The 19,034-nt window shown below is 46.5% G+C and overlaps 1 protein-coding gene across 1 annotated transcript in view; it reads right to left on the reverse strand.

Annotated features, from left to right (window-relative positions):
* PPM1H (protein phosphatase, Mg2+/Mn2+ dependent 1H) overlaps positions 1 to 17,779 on the reverse strand; it is a 143,205-nt gene extending 125,426 nt beyond the window's left edge. The window contains exon 1 of the mRNA XM_075148740.1: positions 17,161 to 17,779. Within this exon, the coding sequence (XP_075004841.1) occupies positions 17,161 to 17,396 (236 nt within the window). The 5' untranslated portion in view covers positions 17,397 to 17,779. The remainder of the gene's footprint in view (positions 1 to 17,160) is intronic.
* Positions 17,780 to 19,034: the final 1,255 nt, after the last annotated feature.

Consider the following 19,034-nt stretch of genomic DNA (forward strand, 5'->3'; position numbering starts at 1 on the left):
CAGACTACTCTGCCATTCGGTGGCCACGTTTCACTCTTCTGTAATAGGAACTGCACCCATGAAACATGGAGGAAGAAATGGATAGAAGTCAGCTTTGTAGTCACATCACCCCTTCGCTGTGGAAGGAGATCTGAAGACATCCTTACACACTGCATGGAGAGGCTGTGAGAAGCCAATGCTTTCCATAGCGAATCCTTCTTCCTGTCAGCTGCTGACCACCACAGATGGGTCCAGCCCCCCACCCCACGGCCATGCTACTACTGGCTCTCTTGTCCACAAAAATTAACATTGCTGCTGCTGCAAAATTGTTGCTCTGCATCTCCCATTGCTGCCAGGCAGCAGAGCACCGGATGAACAGACACAGGAAATAGGGAGGACCTTTCCTACAACCCACCCAAAATTGATCAAGTCCTGTGCAAAGGGTACACACAGCTTACACAGCTACCTGGAAGTGTATTATTTCTTACATCTCAGGTATTTGTTCAGATTTCACACTTTTTCCTAAAACAACATGTTGGAACTCTCTCACCTTCACTTTTGAGTCTCCACACTTCCTCCCATATCCCCATAGATTTAGTTTTTACACAGCTAAACTCACACATCTTACCAGGTTTACTTTCTATTTGATTTACAACCAAGTTTGCTGAAGAATATTGCATAAGCTCTTATCTGCAGATATGCATAATGCTTTCGGACGTAGGAGAGTAATAGCTCATGAAGATGTTCTAGCGGCAGCGTTCCCAAACAAGCTTACTTCGTGCCTCCTATATGAAAACCCCCATCTCTCTACACGTTCACAAGCATCCTTTTAATTTTGGTTAAGATAAGCTCTCCTGCAAAATACCATGTTAGCTCCGCATATGACTTACGCCCCTCACTATGCTGCGTGACACAGTACTGCGAGCGCCAGGTGCCTTTCTCCGCGTTAAGAACAAATCCCGCCTGTTCGACATTGCTTGCGAGTATGACTGTTTCACTGTAGGTATTTTAGTTCTGTCAGGTCTTGTTAAAACCCTCACATGGGAAACAATTTCCAAACGCTGTTCTTATTTTCAAAGTCAAGACCACCTTGCCGTTCTTCCAGACTGAGCTATTTGTTCAATGATTCTTTATGACTAATCCATTCACTACTGATGGATCTTTTGTGCCTTATAACCTGCCTGTAACAATGCTCGACTGTTTATTGTAGCAGTATGTTCACTTGATTTTTGTGAAGTTTTCTAAGCAGTACTCCTGCAACGCCGGGGAAGGCAGTGTAGAGCCCCACAGCTCCGTAATGCTTCTGGAGGCTGGGACTCCCAGCAAGAGATCCAGAAAGAGAGGAAAAAATGGATAGGTATCTGCATATATTTCTTCTGCCTTTTTGTTTCAGGAATGTGGGATAAAATATTACACAAGAACTGAAAGATGAAGAATAACATGACACCAATGGCCAGTCGTAATTATTTTTCTTCTTAGTGAGGTAGCCTTCCTCAATTCTTAGCTGGGGAAAAGCTCTTACTTTGGAATACCATAAAATAAGCACATCCACCCTTGAACAAAAAAAGTTGCTTTCTCCAGTACTTAAATATGAACTCCTAAAAGGAAAAATGAAAAGACTCCCTACCCTTAAAAGAGCTTTTGTTTTAGAAGGAGTTTTCTCCCCATGCAGAAAACCTACACACCACTTTTTGGTATAGTTTGTGCTGCCACTTTCAATTTCTGTTGTGGTCTCCATGGAAGGGCCTTCTCCCACATTTTGGTATTTCGTCTGTGTACTGATTTTGGCTGGGGTAGAGTCAATTTTCTTCACAGTAGCTAGTATGGGGCTATGGTTTGGATTTGTGCTGAAACCAGTGTTGATAACATAGGAATGTTTTAGTTATTGCTGAGCAGTGCTTACAGAGAGTCAAGGCCTTTTCTGCTTCTCACCCCACCCCACCAGCGAGTAGGCTGGAGGTGCACAAGGAGTTGGGAAGGGACACAGCTGGGACAGCTGACCCCAACTGACCAAAGGGATATTCCAGACCATATGATGTCATGCTCAGCATATAAAGCTGGGGGAAGGAGGAGGAAGGGGGGGAACGTTTGGAGTGATGGCGTTTGTCTTCCAAGTAACCATTGCGCGTGATGGAGCCCTGCTTTCCTGGAGATGGCTGAACACCTGCCTGCCAATGGGAAGTAGGGAATGAATTCCTTGTTTTGCTTTGCTTGCGTGTGTGGCTTTTGCTTTACTTATTAAACTGTCTTTATCTCAACCCACGAGTTTTCTCACTTTTACTTTTCCGATTCTGTCCCCCATCCCACTGGGGGGGGGCCCCACTGGGAGTGAGCGAGCGGCTGGGTGGGGCTTAGTTGCCAGCTGGGGTTAAACCACAACACTCTGGATTGATTATCATTCCAAACAAGAACAACAAAAAAACAACCTTTGGAAAAGTTTTCTCAGGAGCTCTGTTCGTGCCCCACTAATCACACTGCTTTCTGCTGCAGGGACGAATCCAGGTATTCCAGGTGGAAGTGTGAGAAATACCAGGTTAATTTAGGAATGAACCCAACCATAGCAGACCGATCCCCTTAATGCCCAGTAGAGTCCTCTGTCATGCAGAAAAGCATGAGAGGTTATATCTTCTTTCTGTTAAAGAAAAAAGGAAAAAAAAAAGATTCTAGGTTTTCATGACACCTATCTCTAACTTTATTTTAAATACCTTTAGATCCAAGGTCTCAGAGCACCCTGAAACAGAAAACCCTGACCTACCAAAGAAGCCTTTCACAACTGTATGTCCTCAAGCGATTAATTCTGCCCATACACTCTTAAGTTACATGGGGAAGCATTATCTGTTATCACTGTATATGGCCTTTCATTTTCTGTCATAGGGGTTTCTATTCCTGTTAAGCTTTTCCCCCAATACAAAAATATTTAGCCTGCTTTCAGTGTGCTCTCTCCTGGTTTTGTAGGCTTCATTTTTGTTCCCTTTCTTCCAACTTCTCTGTGTTTCCTACTTGGTTTTTTCCATAGTCATTACTCCTCCTTTTTAGCTTTGCCCGTAATTAAGGGTGAACACAGTCTTCTCAACAGTGTTTTAAATGTAAACTTTTACAGACGCAATCCATTTTCCACTATCGCATCCCACTTCCCTTGTACGCTAACACTTTCTTCAGCTTTTTTACTACACACTGAGCAACCGTTTCGGCATGCTCTCCAGAAGGATGCTAGAGGGCTTACAGTGATTTTGAAATGTGTAGTTCAAATTATCCTTGCCAAACACCACTACATTTCTCCAAGATTAAATCCATCTAGTTCCTCATCTAGTCTTTCCAAGTACTTCAGGGAGTATGATACAGTTTCAAAGGGGAAAGAAGAACAAAAATTTCCTTTTCAATGATTTGATATAGGTTTTGGGTTTGTTGGTGGGGTTTTTTTTATGTTTTGTTATTGTTGTTGTTTTAAAGGCACTCATTTATTTATTTGATAGCCTAAAGTAGTTTTCTGGCATTGGAGAAAGCTGTGAGGGAGCACAGCAGATACACCACAAACCAAAACATCAGTCTTGTAAACAAGTGCAAGAGGCAGTATGCCTTACACCGTAATTAAACTAAGTGATAGTTTTTATTTGTAAACAAGGCAGTCCCACACAATCTCTCAAAACACCAGCTTGACTAAGCCTGTAAGTTTGTAAGATTAGTATTGCAGCATTTTATTGCTACAGCATCATCTCTCCCGCCCCTCCCAAGCATTTCAACTACTGTGGCAGGACTGATACCCGAGGCCAGCTTGACACAGAAGACGAGTGAATAATACTCCTCTTCAGTGAATTTGCTCCCACCTTGCAATCCTTTGGGGAGCTGAACCAGCATGCCTGGGTGCTCCCTGCCCCCCCCAGGACGCTCGGGGCAGCCGCCACCGGGACCTCCCTGCCCAGGGCCCTGACACCACCGCTGCCGTGCTGGCAAGAAAGGGCACGAGAGGAGGGGGAACCTGATGGGAAGACAAGCGAAAGCCTCCATTCACACAATTTCTCTAAATCGCAGTATCTCAAATTTGCTGCTCAAACAAAAAAGCAACGAGTTCAGTCCCCAGACCCCATCCCTCTCCAGAGCCGTTCACTCCAGAGAGTTCAGGCAGCATTTGACTCCAAGACCAGCCACACTTATTCCCAATTTCTCCAGCAAACAAAGACGACCTGAACAAGGTATTTTTCTGCCTGCTCCCACAGCTACCTTCTCCCTCCCTTCCCCTGGAAACAGAAAACAGGGTGAGCCTGCAAGGGCAATGCTTCCTTCTCCCCAGACAGGGGCTGCGGGGAACACCCAGCCTTTGAACACAACTAATCTGCTATTAGCAAACAATGGCATTGAAAGACCTTGATCTCAGGTTGCACTCTGCCTTTCACACAAGAAGAAGATGGCCTTTGTCCCCAAAGCGGTGTGTTGTTTGGGTTCATACACAGCAAGAGGCCACGGTGCGCCTCATCCCTGTCACGGAGGGTCCTGCCTCTGCCCCTCTCCCGCAGCCAACAGCGTTTCTAACACTTTACACTAGCGCTTGCACAGAAGTTCGTGGTTTTGTTCTCTTAGCAGTAAAAGGAAAAACAAGTGCCTCAATGGGGAAAAAAGTCCCCCCAGACCATTCACTTCAGATAAGAAGCTGTGGGGTTTTTGAGAGACAGCTCTGTCCCTGGTCCCCACTAAACCAACCACGACACCAGTTTCAGTAGCAGCCACATATCAGCAAATAACAAGATCCCAACATAAACCTTTGGGCCTACAAAGCCCTAAAGAGCAATTTGCAGCATGTGCGTAAGTTGTTCCATGCCTGTGTTTATACATAGACCTAGATACCTGAAAGGACTATGCTCATTTTGTGTTTCCACTTACATGCTCTTGGTTTCAGCTTTCTAAATTATGCTGTGCAACAAAAACTAGAAACTCGGTGCTGGCTATGAGAGCTTCTTTTTCTCTTGCTTCCAGTGTTTTTTTCAAAGACAAATGAGCTGAGTAGCAAAATAATTTCCTGTTCCCTCCACAAAAGCACTTCACAGAACTAGCTTGCGATTTAGGAATCAGACACTTTTCTAAAACCAAGCAAGAATGGGATTATAGCTAATCACATTAGCCTATACGTTTTTTCCCTCTAAAAGCAGGATTAAAGGCAGAGATGGGGAACTTCCCACATTCCCGCATGCCAGCTGCATTCTTCCAGACTCGGCTTGTGGAACGGCTAATAGAATTACCATCCACAGACCTGGGATTTTCAGGGATTACTCTGGAGAGGTTGCCGAAGAAATTCGCTGGGCTGTAATTCCCGGCTTTGCACTACAGGAGAGGGACAGAGAGACCTTAAAATGACATTGAGAAGTACGCCGGAGGGAGTCCCAGCCTGAAGAAGTTGTCATCTATATTTTGTAAGGGCTGTGAAGACACTGATCTTAATTTCTTTATTCTTCTCAATAAACTTTAATTAACTGAAAGCACAGGACTGGAGATGTGATCAATGAGAGAGGCGACAAGGTAAGGGAGAGGGAATCACCCTCCAAGTTTGATGTTGACATATCTTTCTTTAATTTTTAAAAAGATCAGTGTAAATTTGAATGCCTTACCAATTCCTGCATTATGGTCGAGAGCATATGTGACTGATTTAAGTTCTCACCTTCAAATGACACATGAAAATGGCTGAAAAACAATTATTTTTTGTGCAAAGGGCAGGAGGAAGACAGAGGACAAAAAATTCTATTTACATTCTGCAAAATGTAAATCACTCATTTCAGACCAACTACCCACAAAACTTTATGATCTATGAGATGATATAAGCAACAAAATTCACTGAGGTTAGCTTTATGATTAGTATTTTCCATTTCTAAATGCCTAAGCAGATACCTGAATCTAAAGGCATACCCCATTCCCAGCAGCACCACACATACAATGCAGGTTTCACTGTACGGCTCTTAAAATTTCTAAAGGAAAAAACACTGCAAGTTTGAACTAAGATCAAGATTCTTGGAAAGAAATGGGAAAAAAAACCCTTTAATTTCCTTTTTCAGTCAAGATACTTACAAATAAGTTCAGCAAAGAGAAACAAAAACTAGTTCAAACTGGATTTTAAATCTAATTTCTACTCCAAAACTCAGCATTCACTTCTGAAACAAAGACCCTTAAAACAGATTTGGAAGAAAAAACACTTTCTCCAAAATGCTGTTTTAAAAAACATAACCAGCAATTTAAGGAAGCTAGTTTTATTGCACAGGCTTCTGCAAAGCATCACATACTGCTGAACAAATAAACAGAAAAACAAGACCTGCACTCAGGCTGCCAAGGCACTGGCACAGGCATGGAGCCAGTGGAATTAATGGTGGGGTGACGGGACGGGACATGAGAGAAGGCACTAAGCCCCCTGCACGGCCACCGAAACCAACAGAGGTGCAACACTCTGCCCTCCTGGGTACAAGCAGAACTGCTCAGCTGCTTCGTGAGGCCCGTCAGCAATGCAGGGATGCGGTGGGTTTTATGCGGCGGCTCTGGCCTTTGAAACGGATCATCCAACACAACCCTGAACCCTCTGGAGAGGGCCCTGCTCTCAGGGGTTACAACACTGGGGCCTGAAGCGATTTCAGGAGTGCTCTTCCCAACCATAAAGTAAAGGAAGGTTTGCTTCCCACTATTAAGTCTCACAGCTTCTCGCTTTCTCCTCCTCAGACAGGCAGCACAGATTATGAATCAAAAAGAAAAATGTCCACAACCAAAGATAAAAAGCAACTTCCCCCAAGAGAGAAGGGGAAAAGAATAATAATTAAAAATAATAATTTAAAAAAAAAAAAACATCAGTGGCACTTTGGGCAACTTCTTTTTCCAGCACTAACCTCCCTTTCAACCAAATTGTTTCAAAACCTAACAAAAACCATCTGAAATCAAAGCAGCAATGCCTATGGGATTTTCTTAGTCTTCGAAGAGCTGTGTCTTTAAACATCACACCTGAACAAAAGGACAAAACCCTTGCCCAGGTAGCTCCCCATGGAAAGAATCCTGTTTCACCCCAGGGCACGGGTATCTAGTGTTTCATGGCTGGGTAACCGGCTGAAGCTACCGTTTCAGGAAGAACAGCATGTCTGTCCACATGGTGACCTGCTACATCTGAAGAATACAGATATCTCTGAAGAACAGCAGGGTAACTTTTTTATTCTTTTTTTTTTTTTTTGCAAGACTTCTCCACAAAATAGACCACTGTCCAAGTTGTAAGAGCTGGAGACCCGTCCTCAGTCCCACCTCCAACATAAGACTCCACCAAGGACCAGATTGTTAGTTCTGGCTGACAGGTATTTTACGACATTACAAACACACACTACGCATCATCTGTTTCTGAGGAGGTCTCTAACACATACCTAAAGATAGACAAATCATACTTGGCCTGAATGAATCAATGTTGGCCAAAAAAACATAAAAAAAGATCTGCTGCAGAGCTTGGCTGGAGCTGGATCTCTTTTGCCTCTCTGCAGGGAGTTTGGAGAGTAGAAATTATTATAACAGGTCATAAAGGACAGAGGAACAAATCAGGGAAATTCAGAAGGGCTCAGGAAGGGGGCAGAGGGGAAGAAGTATCTCGCCTCTGTCAGTACCTTTAAGCAACAGGGCAGATAGACAGACAGGACAGCACAAAGGGCACTTAGCTACGGGACCAGCAGATTTAATAAAAGGAGGAATTAACTGGGAAGACTTTGGAAGCAGAGCTATGCCTACAAAAGGATCCCTAGACAATCTCACAGACCTCTAACACCAGATCAAGGACACTTTGCCACAGGATTTCTGAAGCAGTGGTATGCAGGACATCAGAGCATGATCCACAAAACCACTCCAAGCTAACACCCAAACAGCACGTGCCCTTCTTCAACTCCAACTCACACATAGGCTGTTGTGTCGTGTGTCCCCCGCCAAAAAAACCCCAATTGTTTATGGTGCAAAATAAGAGTAGCAAAAGATATAATCAAAGCTCAATCTGTTTCTTCTCTTACTATAGCAGAAAACCACCGTGGAAAGCATACACGTGACAGAATGTGGCTTCCCACCCTTCTCCCCACCCTCTCTCCCTGACGTCAGGCGAAGCTGACCGAGTCATGGTATCACTGTCATTATCACTGCCTGCAAAGGAGCCTGAACAGCATCAAAAACAGCCAAGACACCTTATGGTAGCACTTCAAAAAGAAGAGGGGAAAAAAAGAGATTGGAAACAGTTATTTGCCTTTCAGCCACTGCCACCACCAGGATGGGGCCTGCTTTCCCAAGAAGGGAAGGCGCAGAGCCTACAGGATCTGACATCGTTCCTCCTCCAGCAGAGGAGACGCCCAGTAGAGTTAAAAACAAGCTGGCATTATGACAAGTGAAACCAATGGACAGACAGATCTCCCCACACCAGAGGAGAGAGAGGCCAACACAACGCTGCTGTCTATCCTCTTGGGGGACCAGACCCATTCGACTCCTAGCCATCTTGGGGATGGGGACCATTTAGGAGAAGTACTGCCATGGCCATCAAGATGAGGGCCACACAAGATTCAGGTGTTCATGCAACTCTTGGTATCAAAGAAAGAAAAGGAAATTAATTGAAGCTAAACACAGATGATAACCACTTCAGTGAACAGCACTGACAGCTTACCATTATAAATTTTTCCTTTTTTAAAAAATAGATATCTTTTCAGTTCTGTCAAGCCAGAGGGTCTCTGAGGATACAGCGCTGCCCATACCCCTGTACCTCAGCAGCCCTGGATTCCCCCTTCCCGTCAAGCCTCACTGTATTGAATACAGATCCCAAACAAGGAACAAAGCTCCAGATTTGCCACCCTGCTTCATTCCAGAAAGGCCTGCCTGCCACAGCACACTGATAACCTCTTCTTAAGTTTTTTTTTTTTTTAATCAGCATGAGTGCTGAGTCACGTACAAGGTCCATATTTTAGCATTCCCCAACAATGCGTTGCCCACACCCGCTCCTGCTCAGAGCCTTCCCCCAACCACTGCACTTGCCACTGTTGGCTGCCTCAGCTTGGGGTTATTTTTCTCCTTCCTCCTCTCAGACTCCAGCAATTAAACCATGCTGTGATCAAGAACCAGAGATGTCCCTTAGGCTGGCTTTACCCCAGCATGGCTTCCCCCTCAAGAAACACTGGGTGTGGTATTTATTTAGAGAACGCTAAACTCTGCAGACAAAAACATTTGCCTTATGTACAGTACTGGGAGGAGAAACCATACCTGCCTCCAGCCATTTTATGAGCTTCATCTGTTGAACAGCGCATGCAGCATCGACCGTTTAGCACCCTGCACTTACAGTTGGCAGCATCCACTTAGACAGCAAGGTGCCGCTGGATGAGGGAGCTGGGCAGGAGGCACTAGCGGTGAAGCCGGGCAAATGGCTGCAATGGATCTACTGACCACCTCCTACATGCTTGAACCTCTGTAATTACCATGCAATAGAACTCCCACCCCGTGTCTGTTGCATTTGGGGGGAGAGGGGCTCAACACAAGCTGGAATTTCTCCCACCAGCTCTGCTAACTGAGCACTTGAAACCATGACCCCTTCTACTCTACCTAACCTATGAGTAGGGAAACCACTGGATAATACCATGTATCGTAGCTGGCTACCCCAAACATAAATCCTACCAGGTAAATGTAACTGGCCAAATGGAATCCAAGTCTTACAAATCACCTTCCTCCTTCTGTTTAACAGGGAGGAGGAAAAAAATCCTTAGTTAAGAGACAACAAAATGGACAATTACTACCGAGCTCCTGCTGCCCAGTAGGACCTCTTGCGTTTTAGAGCAGTGAGTTCAATCAGAACAGAAATCCAGAAGGCTGGGGATAAAGATCCCAGGTAGGCATGATCCAGGAGCCTCTACCTGCCCCCACAAACACTGCTCCAGCACACACGCAGCACCTGCTCCTACTCCAGCCCCATGCCACAGCAAAGTTACTGAGTCTGTTCTGCCCAAATCCACTCAAAGACATCTCCCTCCACTCATTTACAGCGCTCCCCTACTCCAAGTCTTACTCAGGATGCAGCTCAACACAGAGCTGACTTAACCTGTCCTTAAACCCACAGACCATATTTCTTCTTCACATGATACACGGATCCCATCACAGGAGTGACCTGTGCTTTGCAGCACTGCTTCCTTTCAAGGTCAAACTGAGCATGTTTCTTTTGATCACATTCACAGGGTCAAAGCGGTTCACCCTGAGGGGCACAGCCCTGTCAGATCACTTTATAACATGGTGATCACTCTGCCAAGCTGTTCCCACTTACACCTTTCCCAAGCGATGCAGCTGCACCCAAGACAAACGAACAAAGCTGGAGTGTGTGCAGGTAACATCTGCCGACTGCCACCAGTGCCAAGGCAGAAGGGGCCAAAGGAAGGCTGCCTGGGAGCTCACAGCCACCCTCTGGTTTCAGAAGCCGTGACAACGCTCAAGCGAGCTTTTCAGAAACACGTGAGACAGCACTAGCCTTAAGCCTCTGGGGGACTAGCGATACAAGACAGCTTAGGGGGATGACTTTCATACTTGCCGTGTTAGGAATCATGTGTGTGCAACTTAGACTACATTAAAAATACCAGAGCACGTGATTCACCTTTTTTTTTTTCCTTTTTCTCCTTTTACCCCCATTATTTCTAAGAAATCAGAGACCACACAGGAAAAGCCAAGCACACAATGGCGGGAAAAACGACTGTGTAGTCCAAGCACAGAACCTTAAACTCAGGATTCATTCTCCACGTTCGTATCAAACCTCTTGCCAAGGCTTATCCTCACTGCCTCAGCTTCTTCACCTGAGGAACCAGAACATTTATACATGTACATTTTTCTCCAAGATTATTCTGAAATTATTATTTGCAAGACACTTGGCCGATTAGAGGCATTACATAAATATTAGATGCTATAGTATAAGCTCTTACACAAGGAAAGGGATTTCTGAAGCTCTTAAAACTATCATGAGGTTTCTGTAGGCTGTTTTATATTAGTCCAGACTTAAACAAGAGTCTGGTAATGTATATTAAAGTTAACATTACATTATGCATAGAAGAATAATTCATACACAGAAAGAATGCTTAGTTGTCTTTTAGGTACACGTATGGGATTTGAATTTTTAGCTCATTCATCAGGTCCTACTCAGTCTTATGTTCTGAACTACAGAAAGAATAAAGGAACATAATTTTATCCAGACAAACAGAAGCGTAAACAAGTTTTTTAAAAGTTTAAAAAGGAAAGTAATTCATTATTTCTACGTACTTAACCTGAGAAGACAGCCAAACAGAACAAGATAAAAAAAGGCATGCCTTTTCCCAGGCGTATCATCCTCCTGAAATTTGTACCAAACAGAATACATACAAGAAATGTGTTTACCAACGGGGTATGAGTCATGCTCCCAGCTGACGGTTAGAAAGACGAGCTCCCAGAAACGAGAATGTAACTTCCAATTCGCAGGAGCATGACTGCCCTGTTATCTCCTGTTAATAGGAGGCAACGGGGATTAGAATAAGTGATCAGTAATTGCAAACCCTACGCTATCCTCTGACATTAACGTATTGTCCAACTCAGGACAAGCGATTTCTGTGCTTTGGTTTACCTCATCTCACAGATGTGGTAAGCTTTCACCTGCTTCAGATTATTTATACAAATGTTAGGTGTCGTAATAACAGTTTGGTCTAGACAGAATGTGAAAGGTACTTCAGGTAGAAAAATATTTCTGTGTTATCTTAACTCACAAAATCAACAAATTTTATGTTGATTGTGCCAACCTAAAATTTATGATCACTGAGAAAGGCTGGAAATTATTTTAATAAAAACTTCCAGTCAATTCTCACATACATTCATTTCCTACAGGCTAAGTAACACAGCATGAGAAAATATGATGCAACATCATCAGCCTTACAAAACAACCAGTACTTAGAGTAGAAAAAAAAAAAATCCATAAGCTTCCCTCCCTCCTTTTCATTTTGAACTTAAGTTATTACTGTAACAACATGCCACTGTAATAATGCTGCAGAAGGACACAGTCATCATACTTCACCTACAACTCTGCATTCATTTTGGGTCAGTAGTTACCACACAGAGAAAATGTAATTGCTGCTGCAGGCCTGCAGAGCAGAGAAACTACAGTATCTCTGAAACATAACATTATGGAAAAAGAGCCCCGACTTTGTGTCTCATCAAACGAAAGGCACCGCTGGGATAATAAATTGACTTTATAAGCCAAGAAACACACACACCACAAAAGTCGAGTTTCTGACTACCTATTATAACTTGGAACTGCAAAGATATCTAAAGTGTCATTTAGAAATTTTTTAAAAATGAGTAAAAAAAGGGCAGGCAAAACTGTCCTTCATATAAGGTCGCAGACAACATACGATTGAGACTTTCCCCATTTCCCTTACGTGTATTTAATAGTGCCTTTTGATATTCTCTGAAGAGATGGCAGAAAGGTAAGAGTAAAGAGAGGAAAGCATGCGATACAGAAGCAGCTAGCTATGGTCCCATCCCCAGGATTCATACTATTTAGAAAAGTTATTATAGTACTGAATTCTGGACTACCAGGAATACACATTCAAAATAGATGGAAAATGTCTAGTCTTGTTTTTCTACCACAAAATGCCATTCAGTTGCAGTTTCCCTGCAATTCCACCGGCACTTGCAGCTGGCTAGTCCTTTGTCATTTGCAAATTTAGCGTCTATTTTGTCGTGCCATATGTAGTCCAGGGAATTCAACCAAGAGAGGAAGGCTCTGCTCCACCCTGTTCATCCTCTATTTTCACGGGGGGAACAAGATAAAGCAAAAGAGCAAAAGGTGAAAAATAACATTCTGGGCAGAGTTCAGATGCAAGTGAATACCATCCAAGTCATTTCATGTTATATATCCCATCTATGCTATTGCCTCTACTTTGCCAGATACTTTCAGAGTTAAACGCAGGGGTCGAGGGCAACTTAGCAGAAGCTCTGCAGGGAAGAGGTCATAACACACTGAAAACAGCAGAGAAAGGGACTAGAGCAGAAATTTCCCTCCCAGTAACAGGGCAATCCAAGCAGAAGCTCAGAAACTAGCTCGTGGCTCAGACAGGGAAAGGTCTGGAAGAGCCCCGTGGCCTGGGGAGCGCAGCTGCCTGCAGAGGGGAGGGGAGGGAGGGCAACGAGTAAATAAAATGTCAGGCAGGATCTCCCCCACTCCCCCTTACTCAAATAAATCACTTAACTTTTCAGAGAGAGCAAATCTCCTTACCCCTCTGGATTAAAGGCAGACTTAAGGGAATGTTTGTTAACAGACTACCCTCTCCCTGGGTCATTCCTGATGCACATCAGCTAGCCACATGCAGTAAAGCTATATTAAGGATGCCCTTGATGAAAGAGGAAAAGTTTATTTCTAAATAAAATGATACCTTTAAAGACAATTAAAAAGCTTACTGGATGTGGGATACAATTTTCATTTTGCTTCTAAGGAGTTTGATGACCATTAGAAAAGTATCTGTGGTATAAGAGTATCTCTTTAAAACATCTACCGGCCTTTTGCCATGCTGCAGTACGAGGCGGACTGAAATTCAAGGTCTCAGGCCTCCCATGCAAGGAAGAGACAGCAGGACAGTCGTTTCAGAAGACAATTATCAGGCTGCTCATCACCTAAGGAAAGCTGAGTCCCTATGGGATTCCCACTGAAATTTCAGGAAGCAATGATGTTTTATCCCAGCATCGAGTATGTTTTTGAAGATTTCATTTGCCTGCCTACATGCTTTGCATGATGATCACACTATTAAAAGAGGGGAAGCTAATAATAAAAAATAAAGGCTAATTTACATTTCACTGCATAATACCACCGAGATAAGTAGGTAATTTTAAAAATAAGTTAAAATATATGACATGGATGAGCAATATTGCACAAATATCCATTACAAAAAAGTTCGGTATGAGAGAAGCAAGAAAAAGGGGAAGAGGAAAAGTGCTTGTTCCAAGGGAACAAGTCAGATGAACTGGCATATACCACAGGGGCTAAGAAGAAACAGTCAACAGGATAGGCTTCTTTATCACTACCTAAGTTAGTAAGAAACCCCTATCCTCAAGAATCAAAGGAACAAGAGGAAGTCCCTGAAAAAACTACATACTTTGTGGACTCAGGCTGCTTTAGTCCTGCATGGGAACCAGGTCTAACCCCGAAATGCCTTCTCCAGCTTGGATAAAACAGTGACATGATGACATCAAGGAGCTCCAGTATCATCTGTAAACCGACATGTTTTACAACTAAGGTACATGAACATTGCAAACGCTTTCCTGAGCCAAAGCCTCCAAGTGATCTGTTCTCAGAGCCAAAATTTCCTCCTAAAGACAGTAAGACAGATGCTGGTGCTGGGTGTGGAGCATAAATCCACCGACATAAACCCCGCTGTCGGACGGTCCATGACATCAGGGCAAACACAATAAGGGTGGCACACACTCTCTCCTTACACCTTCTGGGCCAAATCCCTGCCTTCTAAGTCTACAACAAACCTCTCATAACTTCAAGAAGTAAAAATCTCAGTGCCCAAAGGCATCCCCACCAACAAAACACTGGAATCACTTTTGCTGATTTGCTGCAATGTGGAAACGCGGAAAAGCAAATGGCGCAGGGAAGCTGGACCTCAGCACTGCGGGTACAACGTGTATATTCTGATTCCTTCATACCAAAGCAAACTAGTACAATGCGAGTTAAATGGCTGACCTTTGTATTATGTCACAAGCTCCTTGTGAGGACACCAAACTTCCTCCTAACATTCTTGCAAGTGCTTACTTGCACTGTAACAAAAGGCAAACACTGCTCTGATAGTTTCCTTAATACAGACGCTAACACAATGCTAAATAACAGCATAAAAGTACTTCATCCTCCGCTTCCTCCAAGCAAATAAACTTCAGAATATGTATAATAGCAATTTGACCTTCCTGGCATTTTTCTATTTCTTCTCTCTATATAACTCAAATGCGTTCCAAAAGGAAAACAGGTATTTTGAACGTATACCTTCAAGCAAGTCTCGCAATTATTTTCAGAAAGCCTGGTAATAGCTCAGTAGAAGTGAAAAAAAGAAAAAGTGGTATTTGGCAAAATGCAAGTTTGTCCTTATTTCCTTCTTTTTCTTTATTCATTAATGGCTGTTGCACTGCTTTGCTTTTGGAGGACAACACAATTTTGGTAGCACTGCTTTCCTCTTAGCTTCTGCACAGCAAGCATTTTGACATCTTTCGGTTACAACCAAACCCCATTTTGGAAGATCATAGAGATGTTTCTGGGAAGAGCCTGACAACACGTTCATTAGTTCTCTCTCTCTAAGAAGGAATACCTTTCACTGAGCTCCGCTCCACCAGCACTGGAACCAGTAACTGCACTGGAAGGGATGAGACAAAAGCGGGGGGGAAGAGACAAAGCAAAAGGCCAACCTCTTTTCACATAGATAACAATAGGAACTGAGAAAGCCAGTGACTTTTTCATGCCTCCCAATTAACCAAACTGCTCAAAGCTCAAAAGAATAACAAATATATGAAAACGATCCTGGCATATTCTTCTCCCTTCATGATCACCAGAGCCGTTTACTTTACCTCCAAACACGCGCTCACAGAAGGTTTCATCTATAGGGTCTACCTGGGTTTTCACTTTCTGGCACCCATGTTTTTCTTCCCCAACAGTCTCAGGCAAAGCTTGTGGGCAGCAGTGGGTACGTACACCTGGGAGCCAGAGAACCTCCCTTCCACTTTGTCAACAACTTGCAATTAGTTACTTGCTGAAAGCCACAGCACCTCATGTAAGCTAAAAATAGCAGCACTTACTTGCTTTGGTAAAGCACTGCTTTTTAAGGGACTATTATAGTAGCAGAACAATTAGAGCTTACTTTTAAACATTTAAACTTATAGTTCCTGGGGAATTTGCTCAGTAGTCTATTCAATTCTTCAATAATCTGAAGAGAACAATCCAATTTAAAATTCTTTAAACCTCTCTTCCCATTTCAGTGTCCCCAATGATGTAACAACCTTTTAAATAAAGCTAGTGATTGCTCATTAACAACGTGAAGCTTTCACTGCAGCTTTTGCAGTAGTTTTGTTGGGAATTAATGTATACTTGAAGAGACAGCATTCTACAGCAAAACAGCTTGTAGCTTGGAAGAGCTCGTTTAGTGTAACTTCTGTAATCTGTGGGTTGGTAGCAACATGGATGGCCAGATACGTTCAAGGCTTAGCGACAGCAGCAGAGAGAAACCAAATGCTAAGTCCTGCTCCCAGTATCACCAAAGAAAACAACATGTGTACTGATAGAGGAATCAAGTGCAAGGACATGCCTTGCCTCCGCAGCTACTCCCACTGCCAGCGGGATGAGGATCTGCATCCAAACGAACACTGCCCTTTGCCTAGCTGGTATTTAGGGTGCTGCGTGCAATCATTTAGTTTGATTGCGCTCAAGGCTACAACCAGGTCCCGACCAGACACACTCTAAAGTAAATACCATGACATGAGTGAGTCAGGGCAAAAAACCACTGGGAAAGCCCGCTTTTGGGGTTGGCCAATGGATTTTTCTTTCCGTTTGGAGCTTATGTTCCTCAAGCACCTCCCCAAACTGGAAAGCACTTGGGGAATAAGTGACCAGCCACCATCAGCGAGCTGCCAGGTCCACAGGAAGGTGCCCCAAACCCCACACGTTTCCCCACTGCTGGACAGCGGGAAGTAGTTACAAACCAAACCGGGTTTGCTATCAATAGCCCTTTTCATTCCCCAGCCAAGAACTGAGACAGTTGTTCACCGGCGGGGACTCCATCCTCGGCCCCAGCTCCCCCAGAGCCGTCACTGCGGGCGGACAAGCCCCGCTGCTGCCCGTTTGCCATCCTCCGCCCGTCCGGGTACCGGCCGCTTCCGCGGGCAGTTGACCGTTCGGACCCTCGGCCTCCCAGAAACGAGCTGCCCAGGTGCAAAGCTACCGCCGGGCCGGGCCGGGCCCACGGCACCGCCTCCCCCAGCCCCCCACCGGCTCCCGCTGCCCGCGGCGGCGCCGCGCAGGCCCGGGACGCGCCCCCGCCGCCTCCGGCAACGCCGGCACCCGCCGCGGGGGGGTCCGCCGGCATCGCCGCCGGTGCGTCCAGGAGCGGGGTCAGCCCGGCGGGGCGGGCGGGCCCGGCCGCGCTCCACCTGCCCACCGCAGCCGGGGTCCGTACTCACTCTGCGTAGCCCGTGGTCCAGGGCAGGCGCCGGGTGTCCTTGCTGAGGATGAGGATGGGGCGGGCGATGTGGTCGGCGGAGCACTCCACCTCGTCCGGGGACAGTCCCAGGAACTCGGGTCTCCCGTAGGGGAAGCGGAGGGGCAAGTCCGCGCCGCTGCCGTGGTCGGCGCCCGCGCTGCCAGCCATGATGCCGCCCATGAAATTGGCCACGGCGGACTTCACCCGCGTGAGCATAGTACCCCCGCCGGCGGCGGCAGCGCCGGAGCCGCCGCGCAGGGCGGGGAGGGGGGAGCGCCGGCGGGCAGCGCTGCTGCGGCGGCGGCGGCTCCGGCAGCCCCCGCCGCGCTTCCGCAATGGGGGCGCCGGGCCGCGCGGAGCCGGGCGGGGGAACGACGGGCTCAGGGACAGCCGCGGGGCCGCGGGCTCATTGCAGCAGCGGCGGCGGCGGCGGCAGGTTTCCCCCTCCCGGCGCGGCGCTGGCTGAACTCAGCCCGGCGGCGGCGGCTGCTGAGTCATGTGATAGCGAGGCTGGATTTGCCCGGGCGCTTCCTGCTCCTCCTGCGGCACCGGCGGGCTCCTGGCACACGCCGGGCACGGGCGGCCGCCGCCCCCGCCCTGCCTCCCGCCCGCCTCCCGCGCCGGGGGGGGGCGGCCCGCGGCAGGTGCGCGGCAGGCGGGGCCTGGCGGGGCCGCCCCCGGCTGCCTGCGGCGGTGCGGGGGGGGGCCGGCGGAGCGGCGGGCGGTCCTGCCCGCGGCCGCCTGGGGGGAGAGTTGGCCGGGAGGCGTTTCAGGCGGAGGCGGTCTGGGGGCCCGGCGCGCTGGGGGTTCCGTTGCTGGCGGGCGGGAGGCCGCCGCCTGCAGCGCGCCTGTCCCTGCTGCCCCTGGGGCTGAGCCAGCGCGGCCCAAGCGGGACACTCCGTGCCAGCCCCTGGCAGAACCCTCTGATCCTGTGGGACAGAGCTCCCGCTTGAAGGGTTTACCATCCTTCTCCCCGTTAAACATGTCACAGGTATTTCTCCTACAAAGTCATTTGCTATAAAAAAGAATTACAGGTACCCTCGCCGTGAGGGCGGGCCAGCGGCAGTGGCCTAAAATGAGTCCTGTAGCCAGCCGGCTGTGGGTTTCCCCTGCCTGCTTGGGGAAGCCGGGGGCCATGCCAGCCTGCTAGCCAGCAGAGATGATGTGGCAGCACCCCGGGTGCCTCTGCGAACAGCCAGGCGTTTAGGATGCTGTTGTGGAGCAAGAGGACAAGCCTGAATATCTTCTAATTTGATGGCATAGATGTTTTAACCCCTCCTTCCCTGGCTGTGTCATATTGACCACATCGTACTCTGGCACAAAAAATCTTGACAGGTCTGCTGCAAGTGGTAGTCACCCAAATGCACAGAAAGGTTGCAGGTTTGGGTGTGCCAAGCTTCAGGAAAACGGGGGTGAGGGGAAGGTAGCAAGAGTATGTAGGAAGTCTGTCCTCTCCAGCAAGGCTGTGTCTGTGCCCTGTGATGTTGCAGTACTCCTGAGAGCTCTAAGTCTTGCCGAAAGGCAGAGTGACCTGCGAAATGGAGCAGGTGGGTATGGCAAGCCATGAGAGTAGCACAGTACTGGGACTTAGCAGGGAAAAGCTGGTTAGTCATCATACATGGCTAGTGGGGATGATCGGCTGTCATCTAGCTGGCTCATACGAGAAACCAGCTGGCACACCACTGAACACAGTTACAGTTTTCGAGACTAAGCCCTGTGAGCACATTCAATTTCTGATTATTAAACAACATCCTGAGAGCTGAGTTCCACCAATGCCTGTGTTTGCTCCAGGTTCCTTGTGTACAGACATGAGAAATGTAAAGATGTTGTGACGCTTACTAGTTTTTATGACAA

Source organism: Calonectris borealis, chromosome 1 (assembly GCF_964195595.1).
Source record: "Calonectris borealis chromosome 1, bCalBor7.hap1.2, whole genome shotgun sequence".
In the NCBI taxonomy this organism is placed as follows: domain Eukaryota; kingdom Metazoa; phylum Chordata; class Aves; order Procellariiformes; family Procellariidae; genus Calonectris; species Calonectris borealis.